The following is a 13099-nucleotide window of genomic DNA, read 5'->3' on the forward strand; positions in this document are numbered from 1 at the left end:
GCAGTTCCATAAAGAAAATGAGCGGTTATATGGAACAATAGGAGGAGTTAGAGGGAGCAGTTATATGGAGTAATAGGAGGAGTTAATGGGAGTGGTTTTAGCCAGCACTTTAGTGGCGCAATAGAAAAGATATAGAGATGAGTTTAATTGAGTGGTTATATGGAGTACTAGGAGGAGATAAAGGTCTGGATACATCAAACTCTGTTAAAGTTGAGTTAATATGGGATTGGTTCATGTATCTTGTTATTACCTAATTTTTGCTTGAGAGGTCATTTTCATTCAAAAGTCAATAGAATTGGTTGCGTACCATGTGACTAGTCTTCTGTGACATCACATGCCTTATATAAGGCCTGGGACATCGCAGAAGGCCAGGAGATGACGAGGCAACATCCTGGATGAAGAAGAGAAGAAAAAAGCTATTAAGAAGAAGTGAAGAACTACTCACTGCTCTTCAAGCAACCTCAATTAAGAGGGGTCTTCTGTGCTAGGGGGGAGAATGTTAAAAAGGTTGGTGGAGATTTTAAACTAGGATGGAGGGGGAGGGACAAGAAACAGATACCGAACTAAATATAATAGATGGGCTTGGGGAAATAGCAAAGGGTCATGGAGGTAGAATGGGGGCAATTTGAAGTTTGGCAAGCAGGGAGACACCCATAATAAATACAGATAATACTAGAAAACTTCTAAAGACTAAACCCAATTGGCGTTGAAAGGCAAGAGCAGATAAGATAATAGTACAGGCTGAAAATAAATAGTAAATGCATGCTTGCTAATGCAAGAAGCCTGACAGATAAAATGGGGGAGATTGAATTAATAGCTGCAAGGGAGCAGTATGATATCATAGGCATTACTGAGACACGGTGGGATGAAACTCATGACTGGGCAGTTCATTTAGAGGGTTATTCCCTTTTTCGGAAGGATCGAGCAAATAGAAGTGGAGGTGGAGTATGTTTAAATGTTAAACCGGATCTAAAACCTATTATAAGGGATGATGTCTATCAAGGGATGATGAAAATGTAGAGACTTTGTGGATAGAAATTAGCAGTGGAAGTAAAAGTATAAAGAAAATGTTTGTGGGAATATGCTATAAACCACCAAATATCTGTGAGATTGAGGAAGCTAAAATACTTTTGCAAATGGAGAAGGCATCAAAACTGGGTCATGTTTGCATAATGGGTGATTCTAAGTATCCAGACATAGACTGGGGCAATGAGATTAGCATTACAAAAAAAGGAAACAGGTTTTTGGGGGTGCTAAAAGACAGTAACATGACCCAAAGTATTGAGGAACCAACCAGGAGAGGGGCAATACTGGATTTGATATAAAGTATACTGTTTTTAGCAGCACCTGAATGGAGTATAGAGAAAAACTTGATGAGAATATGGTGCACGGGAACACGCTAATTCCCTCCAAAGTTACAATAAATAGCACTGGGGGAGTTTCCAGCACTCAAAATATGAATACAATTGCAACAACAATTGTCAATAAAATTTGATTTTATTGGTATATCAAATATAATATGAAGCAAACATCCACATATAGGAATGATAGTAATTTCAAAGCCGAATAATACAGCTATAGTATTCAATACTTTGCATCGTATCTCATAAAGCACATATAATCTATGGAGTATCAGGGAGTATACAGAACAAAAATCACACCAACGGGTGTAATGATCTGCAGGGGGCGTCCTGCAGATCATTACACCAGTTGGTTTGATTTTTGTTCTGTATACTCCTTGATTACGTAAAGAAGGATCAGTGCATAGAGGATTTTGCTGCATTATCTAGGACTGCCTGTATTTGGGCTAGTAGTGGTTCTCTATTAGATTAGTTGCTGTGGTATTATTGTGTTTTTTACCCCAATGTGGGATACTTATCCACTAGCCATTTTTATAGCCTTTACTCATTATTCTAGGTAGTCCAAATATCTTGTTGTGTGTGTGGGAGCACCTGTTTTTACAGGGGTAAGGGAAGTACTAGGATCTGATTGATCTTAGGGAACGGGCCAGAAGAAGGGGCTAGGAGCCCCGAAACGTTGCCCCCCTAATTCCCCTGTTTTTCCCCCTCTCTCTCACCTGGTCCATCCTTAACTTGTCCCCCTTCCAGTGCATCCCCCTGTTTATGCCCCACCATAGATTATAAGTGCTTTACGAGATACATTGCGAATTATTGTATACTATAGATGTATTATTCAGCTTAAAAATTACTACCACTGTTGTAAGTGGATGTTACATAGTTATGAGTAGATGAGTTTGAAAAAAGACGTACGTCCATCAAGTTCAACCTATGCTAAATTTAGACAACAGATACTTTATCCTATATCTATACATCCTTATTGATCCAGCGGAAGGCAAACAAAAAACCCCAGTGTCATATCATCCAATGATATCTCATAAGGGGAAAAATAAATTCCTTCCTGACTCCAATAATTGGCAATTGGATTATTCCCTGGATCAACATTCTTCCCATGTATACTTATTTGGTATATCCCTGTATACCTTTCCTTTCTAAAAAGACGTCCAACCATTTTTTGAACAAGTCTATTGTATCTGCCATCACAGTCTCCAGGGGTAATGAATTCCACATTTTAACTGCCGTTACTGTAAAGAAACCTTTCCTTTGTTGCTGGTAAAATCTCCTTTCCTCCAACCTTAAGGGATGGCCCCGAGTCCTTTGTACTGCCCGTGGGATGAATAGTAATTTTGAAAGCTCCCTGTACTGTCCCCGAATATATTTGTATATAGTTATCATATCCCCTCTTAGATGCCTCTTTTCTAATGTAAATAAATCTAATTTAGCTAGCCTCTCCTCATAAATTAGATTGTCCATCCCCTTTATTAATTTGGTGGCTCTTCTTTGCACAATCTCTAGTTCCATAATATATTTTCTAAGGAGGGGTGCCCAAAATTGTACTCCATATTCAAGGTGTGGTTTTACTAATGCTTTGTAAAGAGGCATAATAATGTTTACTTCCCTGCCATTCATTGCCCGTTTAATGCAAGATAAGATCTTGTTTGCCTTTTCAGCTACTGCCTGAATTTGGGAACTATTGCTAAGCCTGCTGTCTACAAGCACTCCTAAATCCTTCTCCATCAAGGATTCCCCCATAACCTGACATTTATCGGTATTAAACCTCATCTGCCATTTACCTGCCCAAGTGCCCAGTCTCTCCTACTCCTTCTGGAGAGAAATTATATCCTGCTCTGATTGTACTACCTTACACAATTTAGTATCATCAGCAAAGATGGAGACTTTGCTCTCGATCCCAACATCAAGGTCATTAATAAACAAGTTAGAAAGCAGGGGTCCCAGTACTGATCCCTGAGATACTCCACTCACGACTTTAGCCCAACCTGAAAAAGTTCCATTTATGACAACCCTCTGTTGTCTATCCTTCGACCAGTTTTCAATCCAGGTGCATATATTATTACTGAGTCCAATTTGTTTATTTTGTACACCAACCTCTTGTGTGGAACCGTATCAAAAGCCTTTGCAAAATCTAAATAGACCACATCAACTGCATTACCCTGATCTAAATTCCTACTTACCTCCTCAAAGAAACAAATAAGGTTAGTTTGGCATGATCTATCCTTCATAAATCCATGCTGACAATTACTAATAATTTTGCTTTCTATTAGGTATTCCTGAATATTATCCCGTATTAAACCTTCAAGTAGTTTCCCCACTACTGAAGTCAGGCTTACAGGTCTGTAATTCCCCAGTTGTAATCTAGCTCCCTTTTTAAATATAGGCACCTCATCTGCTTTACGCCAATCTTGTGGTACTGAGCCTGTGGAAATGGAGTCCTTGAATATTAAAAGTAATGGTTTGGCTAGTACTGAGCTTAACTCCTTGAGAACTCTTGGATATATGCCATCGGGGCCAGGTACCTTATTTACTTTAATTTTTGCAAGCTGCCTATGAGCTTCATCCTCAGTTAACCAATTGTTCATTAATATTGAGGTTGTGGCTTCCTCCTGCGGCACTACAATTGAAATTACTTCTTCCATAGTAAACACATAGGCAAAGAAAGTGTTTAATACCTCTGCATTTTCCTTATCTCCAATAATCTGCCTACCCATCTCACACTGAAAGGGTCATATATTTTCTTTTCTCATTTTAAAGAACTTTTTAGGGTTGACCTTACTTTCTATTGCAATCCTTTTTTCATTATCCACTTTTGCTAATTTGATTGCCTTTTCGAATTTTTGGTGCATTCCTTATAATTCTGATAAGATGTCTCCGTCCCTTGTGACTTAAAGAATCTAAACGCCTTCCTCTTCTTGTCCATTTCCTCCCCTACCTGTTTATTTAGCCACATTTGTTTTCTTATTTCTTTTATACTTATTATCCAAGGGTATACACTGATGAGTGTGCTTTTTCTAACAATGTTTTAAAGACTGCGCATTTATCGTCTACATTTTTCCCTGCAAAAACATCATCCCAGTGTATTATTTTGTAGATTAGTCCTCAGTTTATTAAAATCTGCCTTTCTAAAGTTTAAGGTCTTTGTTGAACCCAAGTAATCTGTTTTTTGATCATTTATTTCAAATGAAATAATCATGTTACATGTTATGATCACTGTTACCCAAATGTTCCAGGACTTTAATATTTGCTATTACTTCTACATTGTTTGATATTACCAAATCCAGTATTGCCCCTCTCCTGGTTGGTTCCTCAATAATTTGGGTCATATAATTGTCTTTAAGCACCCCCAATAACCTGCTTCCTTTTGTTGTAATGCTAATCTCATTGCCCCAGTCTATGTCTGGATAATTAAAATCACCCATTATGCAAACATGACCCAGTTTTGATGCCTTCTCCATTTGCAAAAGTATTTTAGCTTCCTCAATCTCACAGATATTTGATGGTTTATAGCATATCCCTACAAACATTTTCTTTATACTTTTACCTCCACTGCTAATTTCAATCCACAAGGTTTCTACATTTTCAGCATTCCCTTCATAAACCTCTTCCCTTATAATAGGTTTTAGATCTGGTTTAACATATAAACATACTCCACCTCCTCTTCTATTTTCTCGATCCTTCAGAAAAAGGGAAATACTCTCTAAATTAACTGTCCAGTCATGAGTTTCATCCCACCATGTTTCAGTAATGCCGATGATATCATACTGCTCCCTTGCAGCTATTAATTCAAGCTCCCCCAGTTTATCTGTCAGGCTTCTTGCATTAGCAAGCATGCATTTAAGTTTTTCAGCCTGTACTATTATCTTATCTGCTCCTTCCTTTCTGCGCCCACTTGGTTTAGTCTTTAGAAGTTTTCTAGTATTATCTGTATTTACTATGGTGTCTCACTGCTTGTCAAACTTGCACTTGCCCCTATTCTACCCCCATAACCCCTTGTTTCCTCATCTATTCTACTTAATTCGTTATCTGTTTCATTCCCCTCCCCCCTCAATCCTAGTTTAAAATCTCCTCCAACAATTTTAACATTCCCCTGGCTGCTAGAGGAATCAGTCTCCCCCAGCCTTGCCATTTCTGCCCTGACAATCCCAATATGTTCACTCAACATGGCAAATCTATTGGGATGAATCAGCTCAGAACTGGCCTGCCTCTTCCTATTGCCCCTGCTTCCCCTTCTAACTGTTACCCAGCTACCTACCTGCTCCCCACTAACAGCACCACCATCTGCACCACTAGCCGAAGCAAGGGCCTGCTCAGTGAGCTGTAAACCCCACTCAAGATTGCCAATGTCCCTCAATATTACAAGTTGCCTCTTGAGATCAGCAATCTCTGACTCTAAAGAGACCACCCGCTCACACCTCTCACAGCGGTATGCTCCTTGGAACAGCTGCTCCAAGTGCACATACATGTGGCAAGATGTGCACTGAGCGGCATTTTCAATCCTTCTCATTCTAGCAAGTACGAAGTTTATAAGTACTAACAGTAAACTGTACTTCAATATACTTTATACTGCTTACTGTACCATTGATTGTGGCTATCCAGACCCCAATTGAGAAGGCCTAGGCAGTCCCAATGACAACCAATGGGGTTTATGGTTAAAACAATTTAGATACGATGCCTAATGTGGATAGACACACTTCCTGAATAGTTCCAGTCCTCTATCGTTGAGTAATGATTCTCGTACTTTGTGGGAAACGGCAGCAAGAATCGTGTCCCTGGACCCCTTGCACATTAAACAAGTTCCTCGACAGGTGTGGGGAATCGCTCGGAGACTGAGTGGGACCGAGGGCATTACGAATGTCGGTGACCTGTTTCCTCACCTCTACCTCTGCATGTATTGAGCAATATCATCTGCGGCAGTTTCCCACAAGGTACCAGGATCATTAGTTACTGAATAGGAACATAAAGAAACAGAACCCCAAAGGGAGAGCACTCAGTCACTATGTGATCACAGGTACATGATAACACAGTGGAGAACAATAGGTTCAGTGGCATGTGAGTGGTGAGGAGTGAATAATTTAAAACACTTTAATTGGAGTATTACTCAAATAAAATAGAACGCTAAAGAGTCCAAGTATAGGGGAGACTCAAATAATGAGCCAAAATGACAGCGAAATATAAAAGAAACCAATCGGATACAGAGTATAAGTCGTACCAATAAGCTACCCTCGTAGGAGAGATAGCTGTACCAGTATAATACTTTATTGGTAGTACAGCTGTGAGTTTGTACCTAGAGCCTGAGGTCTAGATGAAAAAGCCACTCTGGCAGTGGTGGATCCTCAGCTAGTGCTAATAGTGGCTTACAAATGCATCCAGATCAGTGACAGCTTGCCAGCCCATGAGTGATAGATGGCTGGGTGTGTAGATAATTGGGCCGGCCAGTGTACTTTGACGCTAAGTGTGAATAACACTGTGTCTGAAGATGTGCATGTTGTGGTCTGGATTACGGTTCAGTATTAATATGACTGGTCTGAAATCTTAACCTGACCATTAGTAACTCACCCAGTTGCTTAACTGATAAACGATGAGGATTGGAAGTATCCAGGGAGTGTGTCTATCACCATTAGGTAGCTTAACTAAATAGTTTTGCCCATAAAACCCATTGATTGACACTTTGGCTAACTAGGCCCTCTCAATGGGCTATATCCCTGTCACATCTCGCCATCTGTTACTCATTCATGTTTATCTGTGGTGCAGTCTAGGAGGTCTTCTTCTTCCCTCTTTCTTTGGAGGGAACACCTCTCTTTAACCAATACAGTATATGGAGTACAGGAGGAGATATAAGGAGGGGGTTATATGGGGCAATAGGATGAGTTATAGGGAGTAGTTACACTATATGGAACAATAGGAGGAGTTAGAAGTAGTGGTTATTTGGGGCCAAAGGAGGAGTTATAGGAAGTAGTATATGGAGCAATAGGAGGAGTTACAGGGAGGGGTTATATGGTGCAAACGTGTGAGTTATAGGGAGAGGCTATATGGAGCAATAGGAGGAGTTATAGGGAGCGATATATGGGGCAATAGGAGTTATAGGGAGAGGTTACTTGGAGTAAAAGGAGGAGTTATAGGGGGCTGTTATATGTAGTAATAGGAGGGGTTATAGGCAGTGTTTACAAAGGGCAATAGGAGGTGTTATAGGGAGTGGTTACATGGTACAAGAGGAGAAGATATATAGAGATAGAAAGGTACAGATATATACAGGAATAAACAAGTGGATAGATTGATTGATGATAGATGATAGATGATAGATGATAGATGATAGATGATATAACATAGATGGATAGATGGATAGATGGAAAGATAGATGGATAGATGGATAGATGGATAGATGGATAGATGGATGGATGGATGGATGGATGGATGGATGGATAGATGGATAGATGGATAGATGGATGGATGGATGGATAGATGGATAGATGGATGGATGGATGGATGGATGGATGGATAGATGGATAGATGGATAGATGGATAGATGGATAGATGGATAGATGGATAAGTGGATAAGTGGATATGTGGATAAGTGGATAAGTGGATAAGTGGAACAATGGATAGGTGGATAGGTGGATAAATGGATAAGTGGATAGGTGGATAGGTGGATAGATGTATAGATGGATAGATGGATAGATGGATAGATAACATTACTTACCAGATGCAGACAATGGAAGCACGGAGTGTGAGAGGAGAAGATAGCAAATTAATACAATCCTCATTTTGCTTCTTTGGGTTACCTGTGATATCCTAAAGAAAAGAAGCCACGGGGTGAATATATACAGAAGAGAATATATACTGGGGAACAATTCCTATAGGGAGAGAATATACAGTATATAATATAGAGGGAGAATTTATACAGAGGGAGAATTTATACAGAGGGAGAATTTATATAGAGGGACAATTTATATAGAGGGAGAATTTATACAGAGGGAGAATTTATACAGAGGGGGAATTTATATAGAGGGAGAATTTATATGGAGGGAGAATTTATACAGAGGGAGAATTTATATAGAGGGAGAATTTATATATAGAGAGAATTTATATAGAGGTTAGAATTTATATAGAGGGGGAATTTATGTAGAGGGAGAATTTATATAGGAGAATTTATGCAGAGGGAGAATTTATACAGAGGGGGAATTTATAGAGAGGGAGAATTTATAAAAAGGGAGAATTATACAGATGGGGGATTTATTCAAAGGGAGAATTTATACAGTGAGGGAATTTATAAAGAGAGAGAATTTATACATAGGTAGAGTTTATACAAAGGGAGAATTTATACAGTGAGGGAATTTATAAAGATGGAGAATTTATACAGAGGTAGAGTTTATACAAAGGGAGAATTTGGTACAGAGGGTGAATACATAGACAGGGATAATTATACACAGGGAAAATTGATAGAGAGGGAGAATTTATACAGAGGAGGAATTTATAAAGGGGGGGAATTTATACAGAGAGACTTTACACAGGGGGAGAATTTATACTGAGGAGGAATTTATACAGTAGAAGAATTTATACAGAGGTGGAAATTATAAAGAGGTCGAATGTATACAGAGGGAACATTTATAGAGAGGGAGAATTTATACAGTGGGGGAATTTATACAAATGGAGAATTTATACAAATGGAGAATTTATACAGTGGGGGAATTTATAAAGAGGGATACTTAATACAGGAGGAACTTAAAGAAGGGGATTACAATTTTAAACAAAGAAAACGTTAGAGGAATTTATTCTGTTGGGAAGAATTCATAAAGAGGAATAATTGAATATAATGACAGTTGCTTCTGATCTTACCTGAGAGAGAATCCTGGGAATTAAAATACTTCTCCGGATCCCATTCTCAGACTCCTTTCTCTCCCAAAGAAATGTAGGTGTGGGCAAGTTTTGTGGGCAGATGCTGGACACAGAACATACACACCCCTCAACTTCTCTCTTATCTCCCTGTTTATAACAAGGTTCATCGGTCCAAAAGTAATTAAAATGGGCTTTCTGCCAGCTGTTTGCAACTTTATTTGAGGCTAAGTTTGTTTATTATAAACATTTATGCAGAGGGAGAATTGATAGAGAAGGATAATTTTATACAGAGGGAGATATTATACAAAGGGAGAATTTGTACAGAAGGATAATTTGTACACAGAGGGAATGTATACAGTTTTGGACTACATACAGAGGGGGAATTTATAGAAAGGGAGAATTTATACAGTTGGAGAATTTATACAGAGGTATAATTTCAAGAGAGTGAAATGTATACAGAAGGAGAATTAATACAGAGAGGGAATTTATACAGAGGGTGAATTTATAGGGGAGAACTTAGAGAGGGAGAATTTTGTCAAAGGGAAAATTTATACAGAGGGAGAATTTATACAGAGGGAGAGTTTATACAGAGGGAGAATTTATACAGAGGGAGAATTTATGCAGAGGGAGAATTTATACAGAGGGATAATTTATACAGTGGGGGAATTTACACAGGGAGAGAATTTAAAAAGAGGGTGACTTTATAAACAGGGAGAATTATAGAGAGGGAGAATTTATAGAGCGGGAGAATTTATACAGAGAGACTTTATAAAGAGGGAGAATTTGTACAGAGGAGTGAAAAGGTATATATATCGAGTGAGAGTGGAAGGATGGGCTTTAGCCATGGTATGCCCGAGCTTCCCACAAACAGGGGAGGTATGTAACAGGGAAGCAACCCTGTCTCAATGAGGCTGCAATACAAAGCCTCAGTATTTTGAGAAACCAGCAGGGAGCTGGTTAATTGCAGATAGACAATTAACCAGTCTCCATCTGGTAATCAGACAGGTTTAAAACTCCTGCTGAAATAGACCAAAAGAGATTCTTGTGCACTCATGATTACTGTATGCTGATTGCAAGACAAGAGGGAAACAGACCTTTCTTCCAGGGTGCAGCAAACCCAGGAAATTATCAAAAGGCTGGCCCTCAACAAACACCCAGCGGGAACCAGAGACTGACCTGAAGGGCCACCTGCTTTGAGGTACCTTTTGAGAGTTTGTGGTGATAAACTGGTAAGGGGCTTTTCCTCCCAGTCTTGTAGAGAGGGACTGAGAAGTAAGTTAGCCCTTACACAGGGATAGGTGTTTGTTTTGTTTCTTTTTGTATGCATTGCCTTGTTAAAGGGACAGGCTGAATAAAGTCATGTTTTAATTTCCCCAAATCTGTCTCCTTGTGTGTACGTCGGCACCTCCATCCTACAAGGAGGAATTTATAGAGTGGGAGAATTTAAACAGTGGAGGAATTTATACAAAGGGATAATTTATAAAGAAGGAGAGTTTATACAGAGGGAGATTTTACACAGATTATACTGAGGGGGAATTTATGAAGAGGGGGGATTTATGAAGATGGAGAATTTATACAGGAGGATAATCCCAGGCTTTGTGAGAAGATGCGGGACAAAAAAACATCCACACCCTTCACATTCTCTCTTACCTCCCTGTTTATAACAAGATTCATAAGTCCAAAAGTAATTAAAATGGGCTTTCCGCCTACTGTATGCAACTTTATCTGAGGCTAAAATCTTTTATTATAAACATTTATACAGAGGTAGAATTTATAGAGAGGGTAAATGTATACAAAGATAATTTATAGAGAGGGAGAATTTATACAAAGGGAGAATTTATACCAAAGGTGAATTTATACAAATGGGCAATTTATACAGATGGGGAATTTATACAGAGGGGGAATTTATAGAGAGGGTGAATTTATACAAAGGGAAAATTTATAAATAGGGGGGATTTATACAGAGGGAAAATGTATACAGTGAGGGAATTTATACAGAGGGAGAATTTATAGAGGGAGAATTTATATATAGGGCCTGTGACGGTATGGGTAGCTGACATCACAAAACTGGGATGAAGCCCAGCTAGCTACCCCTAAATCCATGTAACTTGGCCACCTATGTAAGGCTTATTTCGGCCAAATGTACTTTAATATCTGGGGGAGAACAGGGAATAAATAATGCACCATGTATGTAAGCCCAGGCACTTTATTCCCTGTTAATGCAATCCCCCAGTCTATTGAGAAAGCAATATGAGGTAAAGTGTTTTGTGATCTATGAGTAAGCACATTGATTTGATTTGGGAGTCAGCCCTGTAAAGTGTAAATTGGATTATGTGATCATTTCTGTAATGGAGTGCTCACCACAAACAGGGCACGACCGCGAGCCGAGGTGGGGATTAGGAAGACACCAACCTCCAGCCGCGAGGACGTGTCTGGAGTGTAGATTGCTGGTGGGTAGCCGTGTCAGGGTTAGAGAGGTCAGAGTCGTAGAAGGTACTTGCCGTGATCAGGGTTGGAGAGGTGCGGATCGTCGTTGGTAAAGCTGATGTCAGGATTGGAGAAGTGTGGATCGTCGTTGGTAAAGCTGATGTCAGGAGCAGAGAGGTACGGAGTCCAGATAATAGCCAAGGTCAGACACGGAGAAACACAGGCACTTGGAAGCAAGGTACAAGGTACAAGGCAGGGATGCAGTAAGCACTTCGTACTGAATTAAGTCTTATGCTCAGCCATCTACCAAGGGTCTGACTGAGCATATATACTACCAGGGACCAATGGGGAGCCAGCAGGGAAGAACCTCAGCAGTAAGTTGGTTGTGTGATAGGTGGGGGAGGAGTCCGCAAGGGACGTGGTGTGTACCAGAGAGGCCAGGCTCCGTTTGTCACGCGCCGCCGACACCAGCACGGAACCTGAGGGCGGAGGAGTAAATCTAGACAAGGTGCAATAGGGATGTGGGAATAGACAGCATACAGAAGAAAAAGATTCCCTTTCGAATGCAATCTAAGTGTCAAAAGTCAAGGTAATAATAAATGTATGGGAAAAGGGATACCCACAAAAACACACGACGCTAAAGTTTAATGGTTAAAATAGTATTAAATCCTAATGGGTTAATATATATCACCACTAAAATAATAGTGGTGAGGAGAGGGAGGGACGTTAGGCTCTGGCACTCTGTAATGATAGATGGTATTACAAATGGTGCCTAGGGGAGGGGGGGGGGGGTTGGTTTGATACCAAGAGAGGTAAGCGAGGATAGGATGACAGATGTAGGTATATCCATATACACCCCAACCCACCCTAAAGAAAAGTCACCCCAGATAGAACAAGGAGGCTGACAGCAGCAATATCAGGGTATGGTGATAACTACCTCTGACTGATAGGGCCCAGCAGTGAGCACCCTGTATGGTAGGAGCCGCTGGTTGATTGCCTAATGGTAGCTAGACTGTGAACTAGTTGCAACTATGCATGTAAAAGCTTCCACATAGGGTAATGACTGGTGCCTATGGTTCCTATACACGCAACACAGATAAAATCAGATATAAGTAGCTCATATAGATTGGACTCCTCAGTAGCTTGGAATCAAAATACTGTGGAGTCGGGAACCCTGATGCAGGTAGAACACGTAGTTCGCAGGTTCAGGGAGTCCTGTCACACAGTATGATCATGGCAATATGATATATCTATATGCCAGAATCAAAGAGAGCGCAGTGTGTGATTGAAAGCCCTGCTGCTCAGCTGTACCGTGAGGGCAGAGGTCTTGGGGGCTGTTAAGCTAAATAACAGAGTGTATATACACAAAATGTATAGTGCAGGCCGGTACCTCTATAGACAGATAGGATAAATAAATCTGCTATGGTATACATATATTGATATTACATAGGGAAGGCGTCCGATGT

General features: G+C 40.0%; 1 protein-coding gene across 3 annotated transcripts in view; it reads right to left on the minus strand.

Moving 5' to 3' along the window:
- LOC142471198 (mucin-3A-like) overlaps positions 1-9302 on the minus strand; it is an 86159-nt gene extending 76857 nt beyond the window's left edge. For 2 of the 3 annotated variants that reach the window (XM_075577985.1, XM_075577984.1), the window contains exons 1-2: positions 9207-9302; positions 8071-8162 (exon numbers count right to left, since the gene is read on the minus strand). In XM_075577985.1, the coding sequence (XP_075434100.1) occupies positions 8071-8134 (64 nt within the window). In that variant the 5' untranslated portion in view covers positions 8135-8162; positions 9207-9302. Of the gene's footprint in view, positions 1-6247; positions 6318-8070; positions 8163-9206 lie in introns of those variants that run through there. The other variant, XM_075577986.1, reaches the window with a different exon arrangement.
- Between the last annotated feature and the right edge of the window lie 3797 nt (positions 9303-13099).

This window comes from Ascaphus truei, chromosome 20 (assembly GCF_040206685.1).
Source record: "Ascaphus truei isolate aAscTru1 chromosome 20, aAscTru1.hap1, whole genome shotgun sequence".
Taxonomy (NCBI): Eukaryota; Metazoa; Chordata; class Amphibia; order Anura; family Ascaphidae; genus Ascaphus; species Ascaphus truei.